The 26,244-nt window shown below is 41.0% G+C and overlaps 1 protein-coding gene across 5 annotated transcripts in view; it reads right to left on the reverse strand.

Moving 5' to 3' along the window:
• Positions 1-26,244, reverse strand: part of LOC124042667 (growth factor receptor-bound protein 14-like) — a 62,755-nt gene that overhangs the window by 17,011 nt on the left and 19,500 nt on the right. For 2 of the 5 annotated variants that reach the window (XM_046360752.1, XM_046360758.1), the window contains one exon: positions 1,010-1,166. In XM_046360752.1, the coding sequence (XP_046216708.1) occupies positions 1,010-1,166 (157 nt within the window). Of the gene's footprint in view, positions 1-1,009; positions 1,167-1,944; positions 2,274-6,906; positions 6,994-7,089; positions 7,241-26,244 lie in introns of those variants that run through there. The other 3 variants (XM_046360771.1, XM_046360778.1, XM_046360762.1) reach the window with 3 other exon arrangements.

Here is a 26,244-nt window from a genome sequence, read left to right on the forward strand (position 1 = left end):
TGAGGCCAGTTGGTAAATTCTCTAAAACGACGTTGGAGGAAGCTTATGGTAGAGAAATTAATATTCAATTCTCTGGCAAAAGCTCTGTTGGACATTCCTGCAGTCAGCATGCCAATTGTGCGCTCCCTCAAAACTTGAGACATCTGCAGCAATGTGTTGTCTGACAAAATTGCACATTTTAGAGTGGCCTTTTATTATGTCCAGCACAAGGTGTACCTGTGTAATGATCATGCCGTTTAATCATCTTCTTGATATGCGACACCAGTCAGGTGGATGAATTATCTTGGCAAAGGATAAATGCTCACTAACAGGGAAGTAAACAAATGTGTGCACACAATTTGACCGAAATAAGCTTTTTGTGCATATGGAACATTTCTGGGATCTTTGACATCAGCTCATGAAACCAACACTTTACATGTTCCGTTTATATTATTGTTCAGTTAAGCTCATCTGAAATGAACACTTAAAAAAATATATAATTCCACATTAAAGTCATGCCAATAAAGTCAAGGAGAAAAGGAGAGACTCAGAGCAACACTGCAGACTTTAGGACACACCTTACTAAACTGGATGAATGATAACAGCACATTTCCAGCAAATTCAATGCTTTCGAGACTCAATGAAATAATGACCAGAACAGATGGATAAATTGTGCAATGTAAGCTGCTGAGAAATGGTAAGGCTACACCTGTAGGAAGATTGGAGTCACCGTTGCTGTTCGATTAACTCCTTGCTGATCAACTTGGTGGTATCTTTCCAAAGAGCAGAATCACACTGCAGTGTGCCACAGAAAGAATAAAAAAAATCAAAATAAACTGTATCCGGTTTAGGGTTATGCACTCACTAGACCGAATCTTGTGCATCATCTAAGGTTGTATACACTTTTTTTTGTGTATACACTGTTTGTACGTAGAAGATTTTGTGTCTATTTGATACTGTACTTGTAAAACGGCTTTGTCTTAATTGCCCCGGGTGGGATAAATAAAGTCGTTTTGAATTGAATTCTTACCTATGCTTAGATGGGTGAGATGCTCAAACAGAGTCCAGCTGTGGTCGTCAATGCAGTGATTCTTCAGGACAAACAGCTGGCATATGTCCCGGGCTGTGATGTCAGTGGGAACCTCTACTGTTCGACTTGTATTGTCCTCATTATACACTTTGATTACCTGCAGCGAAACAAAACACATAGACTTGAACAACATATGTATCAGTAAAGTTCAGAGCTTGCTTTAATATGTACGTTTAAAATACATACCACATATGTACATTAAATAAAAACGTACATTAAACATACATCAAACTTTACAAATAACCAACTAGGCAAGAAATAGTGGTCAGAAAATTTCAAAACACATGCGATTTTCAAAATGTTCTCCAAGCTTTATAGGATATTAGGCATGTCAAATCTCATCTTTGTCAAAGTCCACCATAATTCTACCCCATAATCATTCAACCCACACACAAGAGCACAAAATTCTCCCAAAAGTTGATAAACGTATCCCTAACAAAGTAGCCTACTGCGTGCAGGTTAGAGTTTTTCCATCGTAAATCTTGTTCTGGAGACAGCTCTGCACTAGCTGGCACAGCCACAAAGTCTGAACATTTTAAAACCTAACCCTAACCACACTGCTAACCCTAACCACACTGCTAACCCTAACTTAAACTTAAGACCAACAATTTTTGGTTTTCATACATTTTTATTTGGAATTTGCAGCCTGCCTATCTAAAATGGGAAAGCGACCAGTCCTGCCTCCAGGACAAGACACGACAAACATCAACGTGCCTACTGCGTAGCCTATTGTCCCAATTACCTTGTCCTTCTTTCTCCTTCTTCACAGCAGGTATATTACAGCTCTGCATTAAAAAGCTCTCAGAGAATCTCAACAGTCATGCAATATTAACACAAAACAAGCTACTAACAAATCATCTGACATCACAACTTACCTTTCGGTTGGGAGACAAGAGCTGTGAATTTGAGCTAACTCTGCAGCCTATATAGGGCTGAGTGCACAGCATTGTAAACTGGGCTTTTAGTGAGGAACATGCATCAGACAGGCAGACAGTGCAGAGCCGAACAGAACAGAGCCGAGTAGCGAGTCGGTATCAGCTGGGAAGCGGAAAGTAGAGCCCGCTCTCCCTCTCTTTCTCCTCTCTTTACTGCAGTGGGGCAGAAATGAGCTAATTAGAAAGAGCTGCCTCTGAGCACAGCGTTTTCCTGACTCCACAGATATATGTCACTGGGGCTATGGCCCAATCACCTGCTACCTTCCCCCCCCCCCCAAGTAAAAGAGCCCAGGATCAGCCTGCTCTGCTCCACACAGCCCAGGAGGAGGAGAAAAGAGTCAAAAGGCTCACTCCCCCTCCCTATTCACACAGCCATGGCAATTTGAGTTCTTAGCATAAAGCCCTGCGTGAGCTCTAAAGCCATTACAAAGGTGCTGGTTAAATGTAATGCTAGTCGGGTCAACTCCGTCTAAAGTTGACAGGGGTGGGCGGGGAGAAGGGAGGAAGAGAGTCACAGTAAAGACCCACTGGCTGCCTCTTTCTGTGTGCACCGGGCTCTGTGCCTTGGTTTAAGGCGGATCATGGGGCAGGATGCACCAGCCCTCTTTTGTGGAGTGAAACGAGGCCACAGTGCTCCAGCCGAGCTGGGGTCAGCGCCCTTATGGAGCCCGCAGCGAATCACAACCACCAACTATGACGTCACCCCTCAATGAAGTAAAAAAGAAAATCTTGTTTTTAAAATGTCAGTGCCGAGATTTACAAGACCCAAAAAACACGTAAGGATCCCCCTTTGCGGGTACCTAACAAAAGCCAAGGGACTGCATTAGTGGGATTACTTTAATGTCCTTTAGGTGAGTTGTCTGTACAGTACAGACAGACAAGCTAACAATGACACACTAATCATCTCATACATTGCAGTAACACTGAAGTCACGGAGGTTGAAGTAGAAAGCCGAAGATGATAATCTCAAAGCCCAGAGCACTTACTGTATAAAACATTACATTGCATCCAATGCATTTCCAGCGATAGAAATGACAAAAGCAACAAAATAAAAACACACAAAAAAAAGATGAAAACTGTGTGAAGGAGCCTCTAAATCAGGCTGTGGAAAAAGCATCTAGGCAGGAATCTAGTTGTGTCCCTCTGTGGAAGTCACTTCCTGAGAATTTGCCAAATCAAATCTCCAAAGGATCGTGTTTCATGGAGGAACAGGGCAGGGTTTGTCAGGGGGGTGAAACAGCTTTTACTGCGTTACTCCTGCAGATGACGGGTTGACATGAGTTCCTCCACACAAATACACTGGACACGATGCTACACTACACAAGGTTTAGGATTTGTGTGTCAGGAAGATATTTTAATATATGTATAGGAAAACCCTAGTAAAAAAAAAGATATAGGATTTGCGATTTTTACAATAGAATCCTGTAGGGTTTTCATAATCCGATAAGATTTTGCTCCACCTCTTTCAGAATCCTATTAGACTGCTTTTTCCCCCTGATTGGAAATCTAAAGTTATCATATTGGATCCTATAGGATTCACACAATCCTAAAATATTTTGTATCAGTCCTTAATGGACTACTTTAAGTAATCCTATAGGTTTTTGCCTTGTAAGGTTTTGTCACCCCAATCAGAATCCTATTACAACTTTTTATTTATTCATTATAGTTTGTCGTCATTTGTTCCAGTGCAAAATACAACACTAATTACAACATTTTTGTTGATTGGAAACTGTTATACATGACTACCAGTACAGTGCACCTTTTTCCATAAAACACCCAAAATGAATGATGACAGAAACATTTGTGTATTCATTTTGAGATATTGCTTCACGAAAATGCTACACATGTATTATAAAAGTACTGCAGTGTTACGCATCGATCACACCGACATTGCGTTTTGGTACACCAGAAGTACTTTAAAATGTCCAATGGAAACTGCATTTGCCCCACAGCATTGCATGGCAGAGGCAGTTGCAGTGCGATCTGTGTGGCGAATTCGTTGGATTTATCGAACGTATGCATAACAATTGTATACGTAGACGGCTTGACAGAAATGGTAGCAGAAGGTGAACGTTGAACTTTTGTTGCACAGATATCCACATTCTGTTGCGTACCATTTAGCAAAAAGACTGTAGGTGTGATCGGGGCATTGTGCATACTCCCTGTAGCACTCGGTCTCTTTATATTTAGCAATAAAACAAATTTGATCTGTATGTCCTTTTTGGACTGTTCCGCAAAGCTAGATATAATCTAGCATATATAATCTAGCATATATAATGTGCATATCTCTTGACTAATATCTATGTTTACCCACTTCAGAGAGCTTTGGACAAATATTTGGTGAGGTTCTTGAAAATGCATTCAACACTGCAATAAAAAAAAATTGCTGAGTCGGTCCTCATTCGGTGTCCCACAATCCGTATCTGGAGATACAAGATTGCAGACAGCAAAAAAAGTTCACAACTAACGAACAAAAAAAACGTGCATAATTCATTCTAATGAGTCCTTCAACAGACTTGAGCCCACACTAGCATCTACATGCGCCGGCTCTCGCCTATATCGATTCGATCATTGTTCAGAGCATGCTGGGATGTTTCAACTAGGGTTGAAATGACTGGCCTCGGTATCCTTGATAAATCACTTTGGTCCAAGAGGAGTCAAATGAACGGCGAAGCCAGATAAAATGCCACTGAACTGCTGCGTTCTGTATCAATGAGCACAAAGAGGTGTGTTCATCAGGTAGCCATGCTGCGCCATGTGCCCACCTGCACCTGCTTTAATTTCACAGCTCCGTTTCCGTCTGCCAAATTCCCTTTTTATGTTATTTTTATAGTGTCATTACACTAATATAGTTACTGTGGATGCTTTACAAAAAGCTTTCCTAGAAAGACCGATAAAGTCTAAAACCTGCATTTTTCTACCAATTTAAAAATATATTCTCTTCATTATATCATGTTCAAAGACGACACTAAAATATGACAACAAATCCAAAGAGGATGAACACATAAGGACTACTTAATGCCTCAGTTGAAGTGAAAAAGTAGTCCAGAGCACATGCAGGCGACCAGGCCTGTGCAACTAAATACCAAAAGTGCATTTCAGTCCAAAAGTAATAATAATAATAATATATGCCATTTAGCAGACGCTTTTAAGTAAATGTGAAGTGTGCTCGCGATTTAACTTCAGATAGTCAGTCGTTCTGGAACTGCGGGAACTTAACACAATGACATACACTGTGCAGGGACTGACATGGGAGAGTGCTGAGGGAAATAAGATAAGAGAGTTGGCCAACAGTGATAAGGTTGATGACAGGGCTTACGCAGCGCTACGAGCTTTGAACCAGTACTAACTACAACCCAACTCTTTAGCCCCGGCCTTCCACCGCCGACAGCCACGTGGTTGCACATACAAATTGTACAGACACTCTGGGACAAAAGGAACATGGTCTCCAATTGAGACAAAAAAAGGGAGGGAAAATCCAGACAGACAAAAGGGCTGGCCTAAATATAGATTTGTCTATGCTTTGCTAACAACGCTATAAAAGTCCTCGTTATCTCAAGGACAGGGTTGCGGACACCGGTTTGCTAATTTGCGTGTGCTAGTTTTACCTTGAACTCCACTCCTACAGCTGCAGCTCTATCTGTGAGTGCCATAGCAGTGGCCTCAGCCCTGGGCTCAGCTCAGTGTGTAACAACCATATACATCCACAGTGCCCTTCACTACAGCAAAAGCACTGGATAAGCTCAGTTAGCCGTGCTACACCTAAACATGCTTGAACTCCCTGCCCGTCTGGACACAGCAGTCCTAGGTGCTACACCTGGGCCGATGCAGTCGCTTGGCCCTACTGCTCTCATCTTGAGGCATTTCAGTTGACCATTGTGCAGCTGCATATTCTGCGTTTCTGCCACGTAATGTCAAGCATTTCATTTCATGATTAATGCAAAAGAAAAAAGAAAACGTATTTTAACAACACATTTTAAAAAGGGTACTCATAACACCAAACCAAGAATATGTTTGAGGACCATAAATAACCATAGGTCAAACATTTTACACATTTAACAGTGGAACTCCTCAGTGGTTCAACAGGCAACAGGCTCACATGGAACCTTGAAATGGCTCACTCTAGTGTCATTTTTGCCAAACAGGTTTTATAGACCGTTACAGACACATATTTCAACCAGTCAGATGTTAACTATTCCAAATGACTTCTACATGTATCCTTGGCGTGATATCATCATGGCATTGGGCTGTCCAAGTCAGAGTTCACAGGGTCTTTTGAAATATGTGGACAAAATTGTGTTTTAATGTCAACCATGGGGGGGGGTTATTCCCTCTCACTTTTTAATAAGTGCGTCGACTGCAAAATTCTATCACATTTCTATTCAGCTGCTACTGTAGACACGCTACTGAGAAAGATCTAGGGAAGCGCATGGTGAAAAATATAGGCCTGCTTGTCTCTAACACACACACACACACACACACACACACAAGCTAACCTCCGAAGAAGCATAGCTGCTCCAATGACTGCCATATACTGTACCTCAGCAGTAAAGGAGAAAACATACTGAAGAGAAATCTATGAATTTAATGTAAAAAATAATAATAATAATTAAAAAAGCAAATGTTATGACTGATGGGAAAATGATAGAAAAACTGAAGCACAATCCAAAAGGATTCAATAAAAACTACTGTATCTCTGGACTGGAGGGTTTTTTTCTTCTGAACTCCAGGCCAAACTGGTTCAGAAAAGTGGATGAATAAACAGTTTTTCCACTTCTAGTTTCAGAGTGGTTTAGTCGATTCCCATTGTACGATTTAACACGGACACACTACTAGGACAGTTAAAGCAAGCAGAAGTCATGCACAGTGTGGCAAAGGGGAAATTACAAGCACGTTTCCTACCCGCTTCTGAAGACAAAGTGGAGTAATGGCAGGCAAGGTGACTCTTCTCACATGGAAGTTCATGCTTCTTTCCTCAGTACACAACAACTAAAATAAATCATATCCATATATCGAAGTTGTAAATACTGGTATTATATAGATTTCAGACAAATCAAACATGCAATGTCATACTAAGTATATTACCTTAATATGCAGAAGACTCTTCTCTAAGTGATTCTACTGTATGCTATAGAATGCACGTTGTATCGTACATCTCTCTACACTGAGGTCGTGCACAATGAATGTGTGAGACAGAGAAGTCATCGCTGTGCAAGAAACTCCTCCTTTGTCCTTGGAAATCTAAAAAAGTTTTTTTTTATTTTTTAAAGAAAGCCACTTTATCAAGCCACAAACAAGTCTTGATAAAAAAAAATAGTTCCAAGACAGCCTATAGTTTACAATGCAGAGGCTCAGAGAAAGCCAGAAAGCTAAAAACGACAACAACAAAAAAGATTTAAACATCTGACACAAAAGTGAGTAGGTGTATTATTTATAGTAATATAGTTGCCCATTTCTAACAGCTCAGAGAAAAATCTTTCCATTGGTACAAAAGCAACATGAAATAAAATAAAAAAATGCCTGAAGGGAAAACTGTGACGTAGTCGATGGCCAGTAATTTAGGAGGAGAATTGACCCCCCCCCACCCCCCTTACCAGAACGTGTTTGTCTATTCAACAATATCATTGTACTACAATCTTCTGCAATAAGTCCAAATGTGAAGTGTATAAATGTTGTCAACTTAAGAATAAATGTAATTTGCAAATATGTCCACAAGAATATCTGGCAAATCGCATTTGACGTGAATTTCCAAATGTAAATTTCTCCACATTTCGTATCGTAAAAAAAGCGTGTAAGTCAAGTACAGCTGTAGGCAATGGACAATAGTGCATCGCTGATATCATATCTATACGACACTACAGCAAGGAAAAGATGTGGTTGGCAAAGAGGAATGGGGACGCGAGGAGGATTTTGGGATGAATTGGGGGCTTCACAATAGCTCTACGCCAAGTTGTTCCCACAGCGACAATTGCCACAATTCATCATCATCTACATCTGTTTTACTGTAAGGATGAACAAAGAAGTCTCTGAAACGAGCAGCCTCACACAGTATGCATTAAGAGTTAATGATGTAATAATGAAAGTCACTCAATGGTCTGATAAGGACGAGTTACATCATCATATTTGCTGTGTATTTCAATACATTTTTTGTCAATGGTAAAAGAGGATTGGGCCCTGACAAAACCTCTATTTTAATTCTGACAACGCTAAACAATTATATTAGCTCCCTTGGCTATTCTGCCAAATGTTCCTGCTGATAAGCTTCAACTTGGATAAAAAGTTCAAGGAAGAGATTAAAAAAAAGGGGGGAATTTGATAATGATGATAAGTGGTGTTTTGGTTGGAGTGTTCAAGTGTTTCTTATGTTTTATTAAAAAGGAAAGCAGAAACATGTCCTTGAACACACGAAACTAGAAACATCCGACAGTGCTAGAGCTCTTTTCATAAAACACAGTTATACAATTACCTCTAGGCCCTACAATGGGTCACAGTCGAAAAGGGACCAGAAATGCATTGCTAGATGCACACCAACACCATGCACAGGTCAGTACCGCTCTGCTACATATTTCTGTCTTTCCAAGTGCAGGGCAAAGCTCAACATTTGAGCCAAAACTCTCCTATTCATCTTAAAATGTCAAGCAGAGGAGGCAACTTCAGCTGAGGAAATACTACACTGCCTTTATTATGAGAGAAACAACGAGACCAGATGTTCTTTTTTTAGTATTATTATTTCACAGAAGGGCCGATAAATGATTTAAATCAACAACATTCTAACGGCATACATTTGAATGAATTCAACAAGAAAACACATTATCCGGCTTTACGTACATTAATATGTCATTAAAAGTGCATGAAATGTTCTAACACAGTATACAAGTCAGAATCAGACCATGTACTGTAGTTTAGACTAAATCTGGACACATTGTAGCAGTGGAAGGATTCCTCTCTCCTGATACTCTTTCATTCCTTACTTCCCTCCCAGAGGGGGGTTGCAGGCAGCACAGCGGTGACTGTCATACAGCTTCCCTCATGAGTACGGAGGAGGAGTCCATCCCAAGCTCACAGTTTATCTGGAATCGCAGCACAACATGTTGTGAATCGCACAGACAAGCAGACGCTGCTAGTTATCGGAGTGCAAAAAATGAATTTGGATTAATGGAGCCAAATTGATAACGGAGTCTCCGCAACTCTCATAACAAAGCCTGCTCCAGACATTCTGTCCTTGACCAGGGCTCGACTCAAACAAGATCCTTTCACAGGCCCCGTCAGAGCCGAGCAGGGATCACACACACAGCAGAGCAGGAGGAACTGTTTCTGACCCCACATGCCTGCAAATAAAACAAACTCTGGCAAATGCAGGTCTACAATTATGCATGAATGCCTTTGTTGAGCGGTATGGGAGTAGAAACACCGCTATCAATGTACTCCTTTCTTTCGACTGTACAGTCAGTCCACTCAAATGGATATTCTCAATCCATATCACAACAGAGTGTATTATCTGCTCGTAGACCTTTACACACCTACCCTGTATACAGGTTAAAAATGGCAGATTTGGACACTGATAAACGGCAGTGGCTGTACAGTAACATGCTATACATGTCAGAGCTCAGGTTCTCCACTTTACAGCACTGTATGGGATTCAACTGAGCGCAGTTCTAGATGTAAGCACCAAGCACAATGAGAAGACGCGCCCCTCATCCCTCCCGCTAATTGGGCTACTTTTACAAAAATGTTTTGTTTGTGTGTGGGGGAAAGCTGTAGATCAAATGGTAGGCGATATATTTTGAAAGCTGAGACGTTGAGGATTGTAATAAATAGAGCTTTGATGTCATATAAGCAAACCACGCATCCGTGTCCAAATATGCGCTTCACATTTCCATATTCTAATATTCATGTCATTTACAATAACAAACGTTTATGATCCCCGTGTTTGACATAGTTACAAGGACGACATCACACAGTGGTTTGTTCTGAACAGAATGAGCCCGTTTGTTCCATTGTGAAGGAAATGCGCTCATGACTCCATTCTATGCGCACTTAAATTACTATCCGTTTCTCTGAAGAGCCTTAAAGTGGTCAAAAAATAACTCATTTGTCATACATGAGTACAAGTAAAAGCTATACATCAAATTCCTTAAACAAAATCAGACGGCACAATTTTTATTTATGTTTTTAAACATCCAGGGGGACACTCCAACACATTTAGAAACTCAGTATTTGTGTTTAGTGAGTCTGCCAGATCAGAGGCAGTAGGGGATGACAACACGTTATATTGATAGGTGCGTGAATTGGACCATATTGCTGTCCGGCCTGAGTATTCAAAATGGAACAAGTACTTAATGGAAAATGTACAGAAGTAAAACATACATTTATTCTTTAGGATTGTAGTGGAGGAAGTACAATTTTTTAGAAATTATATATAATAGAGTACAGATACCCCCCAAAAAACTACTTAATTAGTACTTCAAAGTATTTTTTAATTAGTTACTTTACACCACTGGTTAATATTATTTTATTACATAAAAGTAATTCCCATTTCCATTCTCATATCCTCCTTCACTGGTGCATGACTTGACTGTGCCGGTCCTAACATCATAAGAGCATAAATCATACACCCTAGACATGTATACACTAGGCTTTGTCGGTATCCAGATTGTCATACCGACCTTGTGCCATCCCAGGATATTCAGTAATACTGGCACTGAACACAAGGGGAGCTATTTTCAAAACTATTTGCAGGACAGGCATCCCAGCTCATAAATTCTCCTCGCAGTTTTCTGCACACACAAAACCAATATTAGACAGCAAGACTCTTGATCCAGGAGGGGATCCTCTGGTGTTACCAAGAGGGGCTTGATTGCAAGAAGCTAACCACTTACATATACATTTTAGTCACTTAGTAGAGACTTATCCAGAGCGACTTACAGTTAGTACCATTCATCTTAAGATAGCTAGATGGGACAACCACATATCTCAGTCTTCAATCAAGTAGACATCACCAAAAGCACAACTAGAGATAACTGTCTAAAATGTGCTAAGTGAACTGAACAGTTTAAATAAAAAATCAAATGCGCCGAATACAACAAGTGTAAACCTTACTGTGAAATTCTTACTTTACAAGCCCTTAACCAACAGTGTAGTTCAAGAAGAGTTAAGAAACTATTTACTAAATAAACTATAAAGTAAAACATTATTAAAAAGTAACAAAATAACGAGGCTATATACAGGGGATACCGGTATCGAGTCGGTGTGCGGGGGGGGTACAGGTTAGAGGTCATTTAGGGGTAGGGGTGAAGTGACTAGGCATAGATAATAAAACAGTGAGTAGCAGCAGTGTACAAAACAAACTGAATAGTTATTAGAGACCTAGCTAAATTCCATACCTTCACTAGATCACCTGGCGTGTGCTACGAAACAGTGAGTGACTCACAAGACGCCGGTCTCACCTCGTTGTTTGCTTGTAAACAAACATGAGACTGGGGATTACTGGTAAATTTCATAATATAAAAATAATGGGAAACTACGTGGCAGGCTGACACCCTGTTACGCAAGTGCAGCGTCAAAAAGGAACTTGTGGCTGCAAGGAGCCAAGGTAAGTTGCTAGCTAGCATTAAACTTATCTTATAAAAAACAATCAATATTGGGAATATTGAAGACTCATGTTAAAAGGAACCATCAGCTTTCATATGTTCTCATGTTCTGAGCAAGGAACTGAAACGTTAGCTTTCTTACATGGCACATATTTTACATGGAACATATTGCACTTTTACTTTCTTCTCCAACACTTTGTTTTTGCATTATTTAAACCAAATTGAACATGATTCATTATTTACTTGAGGCTAAATAGATTTTATTGATGTATTATATTACGTTTAAAATAAGTGTTCATTCAATATTGTTGTAATTGTCATTATTACAAATAAATAAAATTAAAATAAATACATGTAAAAAATATATATATATATTTTTTTAAATCTGCCGATTAATCAGCATCGGCTTTTATGGTCCTCCAATAAATCGGTATAGCCGTTGATCGGTCGACCTCTAGTTAGAACGTTCTCTCCATTCCAGAATGCGATTGTTACGCAACAGTACATTTAATCCGCGCTGCCCTCAAACCAAGGCACGCAGCCTGTTTTCATTTACAGGCTGTTTTCAACTTGTCAATTTCAAAATTATTTTCAAAGAACAGTTTGAATCGAGGTGTGTTCCGCCTCATATATTCACATAAAAGTAGTCATTTTTACTTTTGCAGACCAATACATTTTTTGGACATTTCTGACCCGAACAAAATTCCTCAAACACTTCCCAATTGTTTCTGCAGTTCAAGTATGCAGACATTTGCTCATCTCCCGTGTCTCACACACACACACACACACGCACACGCACACGCACACGCACACGCACACGCACACACGTTGCCTGCATCGCAGTCATAGTTGTTTTTGTGACCAATAATAACTTTGAAATGTGTGCATTTCTATCAAAGTGCCTTATTACATTATAATAGTTTCTGCATGTCGTGTCGTCGTTTCTACTGTAGCATAACATTTGTGTGTATATTTCTTATAACCACGGACAAGCGAGGTAACTTTACTCATTTCATAACCTTTATGGTGTTATACTCTATGCTTAGGTAGCTAGCTACATTCCTCTATTAGCTCTGGAAAACAATGCTAATTGCGTCAGAGAAGTGTTAGCATGTGTTGTATTTTGAAGCTACCCTGGCCTTATGACTCCCAAGTGCCACAGCTGTCTCAGTGCTAGAAGCGTCACTACAAGACACCCAGGTTCAAATCCAGACTGCGTTTCTATCAAAGTAAGTGCCTTATTACCTTAGAAATAGTTTCTGTATGTCGTGTTATAACGTTTGTGTGTATGGCATAATATATGTGTATATACCTTATTATCGCAGACACGCGATGTAACATTACTCATTACATAACCTTTATGGTGTTATATACACTGCTCAAAAAAATAAAGGGAACACTTAAACAACACAATGTAACTCCAAGTCAATCGCACTTCTGTGAAATCAAACTGTCCATTTAGGAAGCAACACTGATCGACAATTAATTCCACATGCTGTTGCGCAAATGGAATAGACAACAGGTGGAAATTATAGGCAATTAGCAAGACACCCCCAATAAAGGAGTGGTTCTGCAGGTGCTAACACAGACCACTTCTCAGTTCCTATGCTTCCTGGCTGATGTTTTGGTCACATTTGAATGCTGGTGGTGCTTTCACTCTAGTGGTAGCATGACACGGAGTCTACAACCCACACAAGTGGCTCAGGTAGTGCAGCTCATCCAGGATGGAACATCAATGCGAGCTGTGGCAAGAAGGTTTGCTGTGTCTGTCAGCGTAGTGTCCAGAGCATGGAGGCACTACCAGGAGACAGGCCAGTACATCAGGGGATGTGGAGGAGGCCGTAGGAGGGCAACAACCCAGCAGCAGGACCGCTACCTCCGCCTTTGTGCAAGGAGGAGCAGGAGGAGCACTGCCAGAGTCCTGCAAAATGACCTCCAGCAGGCCACAAATGTGCATGTGTCTGCTCTAACGGTCAGAAACAGACTCCATGAGGGTGGTATGAGGGCCCGACGTCCACAGGTGGGGGTTGTGCTTACAGCCCAACACCGTGCAGGACGTTTGGCATTTGCCAGAGAACACCATGATTGGCAAATTCGCCACTGGCGCCCTGTGCTCTTCACAGATGAAAGCAGGTTCACACTGAGCACATGTGACAGACGTGACAGTCTGGAGACGCCGTGGAGAACGTTCTGCTGCCTGCAACATCCTCCAGCATGACCGGTTTGGCGGTGGGTCAGTCATGGTCCCTACAACGCCTGAGCATGCTCCTGATGAGGTGGCGGATGGTCTCCTGAGGGATCTTCTCCCAGACCTGGACTAAAGCATCCGCCAACTCCTGGACAGTCTGTAGTGCAACATGGCGTTGGTGGATGGAGCGAGACATGAAGTCCCAGATGTGCTCATTGGATTCAGGTCTGGGGAACGGGCGGGCCAGTCCATAGCATCAACGCCGTCCTCTTGCAGGAACTGCTGACACACTCCAGCCACATGAGGTCTAGCATTGTCTTGCATTAGGAGGAACCCAGGGCCAACCGCACCAGCATATGGTCTCAAAAGGGGTCTGAGGATTTCATCTCGGTACCTAATGGCAGTCAGGCTACCTCTGGCGAGCACATGGAGGGCTACAATCATGCTTATGTAGCTACATTATTCTATTAGCGCTGTAAAACAATGCTAATTGCGTCAGAGAAGTATTGGCTTGTTGTATTTTGAAGCTACCCTGGAAAAATGAAAAAAAAAAATTTCTTATACCACTTGGTTGTTTTCTGAGTGCATTCCACAAAGCTGTTTATCATGTCCGCCCAATCCACTGCCCCCATTTTGAGGTTATAGTCAAGCACACAGTCTGGTTTGATTTCTCTCTCCCGTCAGGTGGTCCACCTTTCCTGTGGTCGACATGATTGCCCTATGGACAGTGGAGAGGACATGGATGTCTCGTTTGTCATGCCACTTTACTGCCAGCTGATGACATTTCTTATTTTGTATAACGGGTCATTTAGGATGGCAGTAGCATTGTTGATGAAATGCAGTCATGACAGCAGAACTAGGAAGCAGTCTTGGGAAAAGAAGGTGGCAAGGAAGGGAGTTGCAAACAGGATCTGTGCTCCAGTATTCTCTTAGGGAGTTCTTCTTAACTATCCGCGTGAGAAGGACTGTCAAAAGGAAGGTATACATTTCACTAATTGTAGTTGTCCCCCCCCCACTCCTGGCTCTCTTCTCCTGTAGCTCCAATGCATAGCGATTGGTCTCTGCTATGTCTCCCACCAGCTCCTCTGTCAGAAATAACTTGAAGCACTGCCTCAGATGGAAATGGCAAGGGGCGTTGCACTCCAAACTGGGATTCATCAAAGCAAATAGCAGGGCCAGGAAGGGTGAAATGGCTGGCAGCCTTCCAGCTACCACAGAACTCCTGTACTTCATCCACTGTCGGTCTGCCTCCATCACCACCAGCATCTTCAAAGGGAACTGGGACTTTGTCAGTGGACAAGGGGTCCTCAGATTCAGGGATCTCAATGCCTGGGGAGCAACTCCTCACTGTCACTGTCAGAATCTGATTCCTGACTTTGACTCCTTGTCAGAATTTTTTTACATCTCCAGAATTTCCACATTCGTGAGTTGTATCCTTTTGAAAGACATTACTAATGCTACAGCTTAGCTCACAAACTACATACATAAGCAACAACACTGAATGGCTCAGAGTGGGAGTGAGAGGTTACATGATTGACTGCCTGCACGCGCCATTTGTATCAATAAAACACTATCAGAAATTGTTTTGTGTGGTAATTATGTCTTCCAAGTACCGGTGATAAATCATGCATTTCAATTCTTGCATGTGTGTAAAATACTTTTTTTAAGGTTTTACTGATTATGATGAGCTAAGCTAATTCCAGCTATGTGTGGAACCATGTTTGTTGATATAGAATGCATTCTGGGTTTAACGTAATTGTCTGTGGGACCAACGATGCTATAACAAAATGAGGTGAGTAAGGGTTCACTCATTTTGAAACAATGGTAGACGACACATCCCTTCAACATGCAAACAGACCAAACTCATCTTGTCTTCTCTTATTATCTTTGGTTTCTGTGAGGAAAAAAAGCAGATTACTTTCGATTTCTAGAAAGTGTTTAACTCAAGTATTTTGATCACCTGTGATGTGATTAATTATAAATAGCAATTGCTGTTAGCTAATTCATAGTAGTTTGTCAGCCGAGAGTTATAAAATATGACCGCTTCTTTCCTCAGTTAGCGCTAGGACAAATCTAGCCTACATTTTTCCGATTTGGATGTATGTGTTATGCTATAGATACTTCTAGCGAATGTCTGAACATTGCATCCAAAAATAAACTGCTCACATTCTGGACATAACTTTGTAAGGACTGTTTATATAAATAGTTTCTGAAAAAAAAAGCGTGGCCAGCTCAAATGTTGATTGATGCGTCATTTGAAACTGGCCGTTCTAAATAAGTGTTCTGAAAAAAGCTTTCTTAATCCCAGGGGTGTGATCTTATGTGTCAGGGACCACTGTAGAACAATCACACCCGTGTGATGGTACGCGTGAAAGGGTAAGCTACACATGGTTGATGATATTGCAAGGTTCACTAGCTTGTCCTGCGTTCCATATAATCAATGCGGGGATTGTTAATTTATCATCGAATCACAGCCTATTTCAACTTCGCCAAACGGGTGATGATTTAACAAAAGCACGTTGCACAAATGTACCTAACCGTAAACATCAATGCCTTTCTTAAAATCAATACACAGAAGTATATATTTTTAAACCTGCATATTTAGTTAAAAGAAATTCATGTTTGCGGGCAATATTAACTAGGGAATTTGTGTCACTTCTCTTGCGTTCCTATGCAAACAGAGTCAGGGTATATGCAACAGTTTGGGCCAACCTGGCTTTGAGGGTTGTGCAATGTAACAGCAATATTTAGACTTAAGGTTGCACCCATTCGATAAAATACGGAACGGTTCCGTATTTCACAGAAATAAACGTTTTGTTTTCGAAATGATAGTTTCTGGATTGACCATATTAATGACCAAACACTTGCATTTCTGTGTTAATTATATTATAATTTAGTCTGATTTGATAGAACAGTCTGACAGAGGTGGTAGGCTGCAGCAGGCTCATAAGCATTCATTCAAACAGCACTTTACTGCATATGCCAGCAGCTCTTAGCAATGCTTGAAGCGCAGTGCAGTTTATAACTTCAAGCCCATCAACTCCCGAGATTAGGCTGGCAATACTAAAGTGCCTATAAGAACATCCAATAGTCAAATGGTACAGAGAGAAATAGTCGATGCGTCATAATTCCCATAACTACAACCTAAAACTTCTTAACTGGGAATATTGAATAACTGGGAATGCTGAACCACTAGCTTTCATATGTTCTCAAGTTCGGAGCAAGGAACTTAAAACATTCGCTTTTTTACATGGCACCTTTTGCACTTTTACTTTCTTCTCCAACACTGCGATTTTGCATTATTTAAACATGTTTCATTATTTATTTGAGAATAAATCTATTTATTATATTAAGTTCATATAAAAGTGTTCATTGAGTATTGTTGTTGTCATTATTACAAATGCAAATAATTTATTTTATTTTTAAAATCAGCTTTTTTTTGGTCCTCCAATGAATCAGTATTGGCGTTGAAGAATCATAATCCGTCGACCTCCAGTAGATACAAATATAGAGTTGAAGTCGGAAGTTTCCATACACCTTAGCCAAATACATTTACTCAGTTTTTCACAATTCCTGACATTTAATCCTAGTAAAAATTCCCAGAATAACAGAGAGAATGATTTATTTCAGCTTTAATTACTTTCATCACATTCCCAGTGGGTCAGAAGTTTACATACACTCAATTAGTATTTGGTAGCATAGTCTTTAAATTGTTTAACTTGGGTCAAAAGTGCTGGGTAGCCTTCCACAATAAGTTGGGTGAATTTTTATCTCATTCCTCATGACAGAGCTGGTGTAACTGAATCAGGTTTGTAGGCCTCCTTGCTCACACACACTTTTTCAGTTCTGCCCACAAGTTTTCTATGGGATTGAGGTCAGAGCTTTGTGATGGCCACTCCAATATCTTGACTTTGTTGTCCTTAAGCCATTTTCCACAACTTTGGAAGTATGCTTGGGGTCATTGTCCATTTGAGAGACCCATTTGCGACCAAGATTTAACTTGAGATGTTGCTTCAATACATCCACATAATTTTCCTGCCTCAGGATGCCATCTGTTTTGTGAAGTGCACCAGTTTTTCCTGCAGCAATACACCCCCACAACATGATGCTGCCACCCCCTGCTTCATGGTTGGGATGGTGTTCTTTGGCTTGCAAGCCTCCCCATTTTTCCTCCAAACATAACGATGGGCATTATAGACAAACAGTTCTATTGATGTTTCATCAGATTGTACCTTTTGGAGAAATGTCCTCTGATCTTCGCCCCCATGTGCAGTTGCAAACCGTAGTCTGGCTTTTTTATGGTAGTTTTGGAGCAGTGGCTTCTTCCTTGCTGAGCGGCCATTCAGGTTATGTCAATATAGGACTCGTTTTACTGTGGATATTGGTATTTTTGTACCCGTTTCCTCCATCATCTTCACAAGGTCCTTTGCTGTTGTTCTGAGATTGATTTGCACTTTTCGCACCAAAGAAGATTCATCTCTAGGAGACAGAACACGTCTCCTTCCAGAGCAGTATGATGGCTGCGTAGTCCCATGGTGTTTATACTTGCGTACTATTGTTTGTACAGATGAACATGGTACCTTCGGGTGTTCAGAAATTGCTCCCAAGGATGAACCAGACTTGTGGAGGTCCAAAAATTTTTTTCTGAGATCTTGGTTGATTTATTTTGATTTTCCCATGATGTCAAGCAAAGTTGCCCCGAGTTTGAAGGTAGGCCTTGAAATACATCCATAGGTACACCTCCAATTGACTCAAATGATGTCAATTAGCCTACCAGAAGCTTCTAAAGCCATGACATAATTTTCCAAGATGTTTAAAGGCACAGTCAACTTAGTGTATGTAAACCTCTGACCCACTGGAATTGTGATACAAGTGAAATAATCAATCTGTAAACAATTCTTAGAAAAATGTAGTGTCATGCACAAAGTAGATGTCCTAACCGACTTGCCAAAACTATAGTTTGTTAACAAGAAATGTGTGGAGTGGTTGAAAACCAAATTTTAATGACTCCAACCGAAGTGCATGCAAACTTCCGACTTCAACTGAATATATAAAAAAGTCTGAAAGCAGGGTGTTTGTCCGGCCAATGACAGGCCAAGCAGAGTGTCCAGTCCTTCCACTCTACCAATTTGGTACATCTAAAAAGACTCAGAATACATATGGACGGACATCCACTAAACTAAGATTCTATGGTGTTCGTTATTGTGTGAAATTTGCCTCTGAGAATGATTGAAATCAATATTATGCACTTTCTATTGGCTATATGAATGATATGCATGTTATTATGATTGTTATGCAATTGAACAATTCGATTGCAACCTAACCACCGATCTCACAAAAAACAAAAATATCACAACACATGTCAGGCCTGCAAGTAGCTGTCATGGGAAAATTTGGTTTACGTAGAGAGTTTCATTTTCCAAAAGTAGGCTCTGCACAACCGCATGCCCTACCACACAAACAACCGTAGCGCCTACAGTACCTTGCAAAGCCTTGAACGGATTAGAGGGCTTTGTGCTAGCTTATTGAGGGCCATTGGTGCTGCAAAGACATGGTAGGAGCCATGTCCCTGGCATTGCCAATGAGATCCAACTTGAGGTTATGATCCAAAGTGCATAAGTATTCTATTTCACAAGGCAGTCACAGAAGTGCCTGTGATATGGCTGAGGGAGCAGAAGTAGTATAGGACAGATCGTGGTTCACTTACTCCCCTTATCTGCCGTCATAATCACTGGCTGCCATTGGCTCATGTCCCCCATGTCTTTCTTAGTGACAACATTTTGCACATTTTATGCACAGAGTTAATACCCCACATAAGGTGAAAATGATAATTGAACAATTGTGATTAAACATATATACACGGTCAGTCACTGCACAGTATGTAACATATACAAACATCAAATACTGTGTCCGATTGTAATAAATCAGTGATTAAAGTGTCTACCCTACACAAACACAACTGTATGTCACCTTTTAACAATTTAAACAACTTTTAAACCGCACAGGCATTCGGCATCTAAATAATACTTCATACAATATTAATGGATTCGCTCGAAGAACATTTTAATATTGAACAGTTCAACATTTAATATTGAATGTAGACAATGATGATAGAACTCAAACAATGTGTGGCCAAACCGGTTCCTCGCATAAAACACATGACAGAGAGAAGCAAAAATGATATGGACAAGGGCAAATTATATACAAAATAGACCTTCTTATGAAAACGCACGGTTGACAGGGGCTCAGGCAAACTGCTTTCTCACGACTGGAATAGCTTTTAAAGCCCATGTAAAACAAAGGCATGTCAAGCAAAGGGCCTCGGAAATAATTCCGAAAAGGCATTCAGGCCAACCACAGTAAACCAAAACCTGGCCAATCATGCACAAGCACACTGGCTGCTCCAATTGCCACGGCAACTAGCACCAAGGCAGACACCACCACTACTAACTCTAGCCCTGTCCCTATATCGTTTATCATTTAACACTACCGCCACCTTTTTTTGTGGGACAAAGTGTTTCAAAAACAAGTAAAGCGTTCCCATTACTTTTTCATGAAATCTGATGACATATAGACATTAATCTGCAGCTTTACATGTTGAGAGTAAGCAGTTTTGCCTAGAAACAGACTACCCTCAAAGACAGACTGGGGGACTCAAAAGACAGGCTTGGCACACTCATTTATGGGGATAGGGAGGCTAGGGCAGTGATGTCACCGGTTTCTCAAGTGCTTGTGAAGATGGGTCGTGACCCTGCGACTGGGGGATTGTGACACATAAACAGCTGGGCAGTCTGACATAGTCCCTTTGTCTTGACAATGGCAAAGCTCAAAAGGCTGAGTGAAAGCCTGTCAGCCTAATCAGGTGCGAATGCAGCCCTCATCACGGTGTTACATAAGGAGCACATTGAGACAGGCTAACAAGGAGCCACACTGTTCAAGCCTGAGGTCACCAAGGTGTCATTATACTTCTTCACTGGTGAGAAATTGAACAAAAATGTACTCTCGAAAATCAAAAGAGAATCCAAATCCATGCTAATCCCCCTGGACTTTTATAAACAATAGAGCGAGGGGTGCATTAGAGAATTGCAATCACTATCTGATTTTCCAGTGTGAATCCTGGGTCAAGTGGAAAGGGGATCGGGTATAAAGGGCTCATTTGAGACGGCCATATCAAGCGAAGAGTGACAGCTTAGTTTATTTGGGGAAGATAATCAAGCACTACAGGCATCTACAGGAGAACAAACAATCACAACGTATTCTAAAAATCGCACAATGCTGGGCACCGGAACAAACTGGAGAATGGTAAATATATGCTGAAAGCAACTCGTTCAAAGCTGAGGAGCGAGGTCTAACGCAGCCGATGTTCTGCGGGTTAGCGTTGAAATTTCAGGCTTCACCATGAGTCAGAGGTCTGAGTTGGGCTAACCCCCCCCTTCGCCTCATCCCCTCCCCCAGCCAGAGATGACTAGTGAGTGTAATTAACACCTGCAGGGAGCCAATCACCTCCAGGGAATGGGTGATCTGGTCAATGAACAAGCCACAGCCAGCCTGACTTGACAGTCTCTGGGATAATATAGATCTTTATCAAAACTTTTCATTCTGACGTTCAGTCGTTTCTTGAAGCATAACCATCATTTTTAGCTGGAAACATAATGAGTGCGCTCCCATTTTAGCAAATGTAAACTCGTGTGTATATATATATATATATATATATATATATATATATATATATCATACCTCACAAATTAAACATTGGCTCAAATGAAATCTGAGCAGTACAAAAATAGCATTGCACCCGACCTGCGATGAGAAAGGGAAGATGTTTTGATTCAAATCAAAATTAGATTTGTTTTGGTTTTACTTCACTATTTCCAAATTCATTTCTGTAGATCACGAACGGCAACAACAGTTGTGTGACCATGTTGTATTTTTTGCCGCAGTTTTATCTGAATTGAATGTGTGTACAGAGCACTCTGAATGGCGAAACATCAATTGCTGTGCACTCCGTGACAGGTCTGGTTGTCCCACTTCGCATGCCATTCTCTGCTCTCATCGGAGATGCAGTATGTGAAATCTGACACACCATTTGCATAGGAAGTGAAATAATAAATAACCTTATGCTTAAAGCTGAAGTTATTACAAGTCAGCAGGCATTTGAACGGAGTCTCTGTCACTCAGAGGACGCTGGGCAGAAAATGCTCTGTCATATGAAATGGTGCACATTTTGTACTGTCACTAAGTATGATCATATTTCAATCATTTTAAAAGCCTATTCACCCACTTTCGTTAAAAATATTTGCATGTTTTTTTTCTGGACCAAAAAAAGGGCCATGGATGGTGGGCGGGGCATGGTCGGCCAATCGGGGAAGCTGGATTTCAGAGGCCATTCCTCTTGGCAGTGTAGCGATTTTTTTATTTTATATTTAAGCCAAATAATAATATATATATTTTTTTTTTGGGGGGGGGGCTTCCATCAAAACAATTGCCTGTATCAATTCCAATCACCCAAATTTTGGGGGGAAATATGTACAGTACCAGTCAAAAGTTCAGACTCATTCGAGATTCTCTATATTTTTACTATTTTCTATAATTAGAATAACAGTGAATACATCAAAACTATGAAATAACACATATGGAATCATGTAACCAGTTCTTCATAACTTGCAGTAGTACCTGGAATGCTTTTTAATTAACAGGTGTGCCTTGTTAAAGTTCATTTGTGGAATTTCTTTCCTTAATGCAGTTGAGCCAATCTGTTGTGTTGTGACAAGGTAGCGGTGGTATACAGAAGACAGCCCTACTTGGTAAAAGACCAAGTCCATATTACAGCAAGAACAGCTAAAATAAGCAAAGAGAAACAACAGCCCATCATTACTTTAAGACATGAAGGTCAGTCAATCTGGAACATTTCAAGAACTTTGAAAGTTTATTCAGGTTCAGTTGTAAAAACCATCAAGCGCGATGATGAAACTGGCTCTCATGAGGACCGCCACAGGAAAGGTACATTTTCTCTGCAACAGAGGTAGAGACAACTGCATCTCAGACTGCAGCCCAAATAAATGCTTTAGAGTTCAAGTAACAGACACATCTCAACATCAACTGTTCAGAGGAGACTGCGTGAATCAGGCCTTCATGGTCGAATTACTGCAAAGAAACCACTACTAAAGGATACCAATAATAAAGAAGACTTACTTGGGCCAAGGAACACAAGCAATGGACATTAGACCGGTGAAAATCTGTTCTTTGGTCTGATGAGTCAGCCAAAAAAATGTGGGGGTCTTTGCGAGACACAGAGTAGGTGACCGGATGATCGCCGCAGGTGTGGTTCCCACTGTGAAGCATGGAGGTGTGGGAGCAGCTTCGCTGGGGTCTTTGTCTAATTTATTTAGAAGTCAAGGGACACTTAATTAGCATGGCTACCACAGCATTCTGCAGCGATACGCCATCCCATCTGGTTTGCGCTTAGTGGGACTGTCATTCTTTTTTCAACAGGACAATGACCTAACACCTCCAGGGTGTATAAGGGCTATTTGACCAAGAAGGAAAGTGATGGAGTGCTGCACCAGATTACCTGGCCTCCACAATCACTCAACCTCAACCTAATTGAGATGGTTTGGGATTAGTTGGAACGCAGAGTGAAGGAATAGCAGCCAACAAGTGCTCAGCATATGTGGGAACTCCTTAAAGACGATTGGAAAAGCATTCCAGGTGAAGCTGGTTGAGAAAATGTCAAGAGTGTGCAAAGCTGTCAAGGCAAAAAGGTGGCCACTTTGAAGAACAGCAAATATATTTAGATTTGTTTAACAATCTTTTGGTTTCTACATAATTTCATATTTGTTATTTAATCATTTTGACGTAGTCACTAAATAGTACGAATAAAGAAAAACCCTTGAATGAGTAGTTGTGTCCAAACTTTTGACTCATACTGTAACATCCTACCGGTTGCAGGAATAAACTCAGCAAAAAAAAAAAATCCCTTCTTCAGGACCCTGTCTTTCAAAGATAAATCGTAAAATCCAAACAACTACACAGCTCTTCATTGTAAAGGGTTTAAAAACGGTTTCCCATGCTTGTTCAGTGAACCATAAACAATTAATGAACATGCACCTGTGGAACGGTCGTTAAGACACTAACAGATTACAGATGGTAGGCAATTAAGGTCACAGTTATGAAAACTTGGGACACTAAAGAGGCCTTTCTACTGACTCTGAAAAACACAACAACAAAAGATACCCAGGGTCCCTGCTCATCTGCGTGAACGTACCTTAGGCATGCTGCAAGGAGGCATGAGGACTGCAGATGTGGCCAGGGCAATAAATTGCAATGTCCGTACTGTGAGACGCCCAAGACAGTGCTACAGGGAGACAGGACAGTTGATCATCCTCGCAGTGGCAGACCACGTGTAACACCTGCACAGGATCGGTATATCCGAACATCACACCTGCAGGACAGAACAACTGCCCGAGTTACACCAGGAATGCACAATCCCTCAATCAGTGCTCAGACCGTCCGCAATAGGCTGAGAGGCTGGACTGAGGGCTTGCAGGCCTGTTGTAAGGCAGGACCTCACCAGACATCACCGGCAACGTCGCCTATAGGCACAAACCCACTGTCGCTGGACCAGACAGGACTGGCAAAAAGTGCTCTTCACTGACGAGTTGCGGTTTTGGTCGGATTCGTGTTTATCGTCGAAGCAATGAGTGTTAGACAGAGGCATGTACTCTGGAACGGGATCGATTTGGAGGTGGAGGGTCCGTCATGTTGTGGGGCGGTGTGTCACAGAATCATCAGACTGCCTGTAATGACAACAAACTCAATCTAAACGCTGTGCGTTACAGGGAATACATCCTCCTCCCTCATGTGGTATCCTTCCTGCAGGCTCATCCTGACATGACCCTCCAGCATGATAATGCCACCAGCCATACTGCTTGTTCTGTGTGTGATTTCCTGCAAGACAGGAATGTCAGTGTTCTGCCATGGCCCGCGAATAGCCTGGATCTCAATCCCATTGAGCATGTCTGGGACCTGTTGGATCATAGAGTGAGGGCTAGGGCCATTTCCACCAAGGCACCTGCAAGTTCCCGGATATTTCTGGGGGGAGAGTGGGGTAACATCTCACAGCAGGAACTGGCAAATCTGGTGCAGTCCATGAGGAGGAGATGCATTGCAGTACTTAATGCAGCTAGTGGCCACACCAGATACAGACTGTTACTTTTGACCCCCCTTTGTTCAGGTACACATTATTCCATTTCTGTTAGTCACTTATCTGTGAAACGTGTTCAGTTTATGTCTCAGTTCTTGAATCTTGTTATGTTCATACAAATATTTACACGTTAAGTTTGCTGAAAATAAACGCAGTTGACATTGAGAGGACATTTCTTTTTTTGCTGAGTTTATAAATTGCAGTGGTACTTTATCCAAAGCCATTTCAAAAAGTCAGATATGATGAAGAGCCCCGGTTTTCCAGATTTCTCATAGTGTTATATTGTTTTCAGTACTTGTCTTCTATTATCTCCAATGTATCATCCATGTAAAAAAAACTGTCTGTTTAGGATGAATAATATCAAACAATACCTTTAAATTCAAGTATAGTTAAGGGGCCTCCAATTTTTTAAATGGACCTTTATATTTATCACTTGGGTCCTGTTTCAGTATTAATGAAATCAGACCTGGTTGAGTATGTGATAATCTGCCATTTTTATAGTAGTGGTTAAAACATGCCAATAACAGTCCTCCACTGGTATGCCATTCAGCCCTGGAGTTTTCCCGGACTTAACTTGAATTGCGTCAAGACGTTCCTCTGTAATTCGGCATTCACATAAGTCTTTCTGTACAGCTGTTACTTGTGCATTATTAATAGAAAAAAATACTTCCAATTAACTTTGGTTATGTGAAAATGGAGGAGACAAACTAAAACATGTGCTTAAAGTACTTTGCTTCCTTGTTTTCAAAATATTGTTTGGTGAATCATGGGTGACGCCGTCATTTGTAACTAGTTTCAGTAAATTATTTTTGGTAGAATGTCTATGTTGAAGATAACATTTAAAAGAAAGTGCATTTTTCCCCCATATTCTATCCATTTCACTTTATTTTTTATAATCCATTAAACTTGATATTTCTTGAAAAGGTTTCTCCATGTCTTTTTGTTTTTCCTCTAACGGATTCTGCGCCAATATTTCCTTTCTTAATATGAATTTTTTTGACTTTTGTTTTAAAGATGTGCCTTTAGAGGCCATGCAGTTCAATGCTCATCTAAAAGTGTCCCATAAAATAAGGGGATCTGCTGTCAGTTATAAATTCTGCTGTTCTGGTTAAAACAAGTTGTCATCCAATAGGCTTTGATTACATTTCCAATATCCTAGCCCACAAGGAAATTATATAAGAGTATATGCCAATTAGTTGATGGTCCGACCGCATTCTGTTCCCATCAACAATTTATTTTACTTTTAGTGCCAGTGAGAA

Source organism: Oncorhynchus gorbuscha, linkage group LG01 (genome assembly GCF_021184085.1).
Source record: "Oncorhynchus gorbuscha isolate QuinsamMale2020 ecotype Even-year linkage group LG01, OgorEven_v1.0, whole genome shotgun sequence".
NCBI lineage: Eukaryota > Metazoa > Chordata > Actinopteri > Salmoniformes > Salmonidae > Oncorhynchus > Oncorhynchus gorbuscha.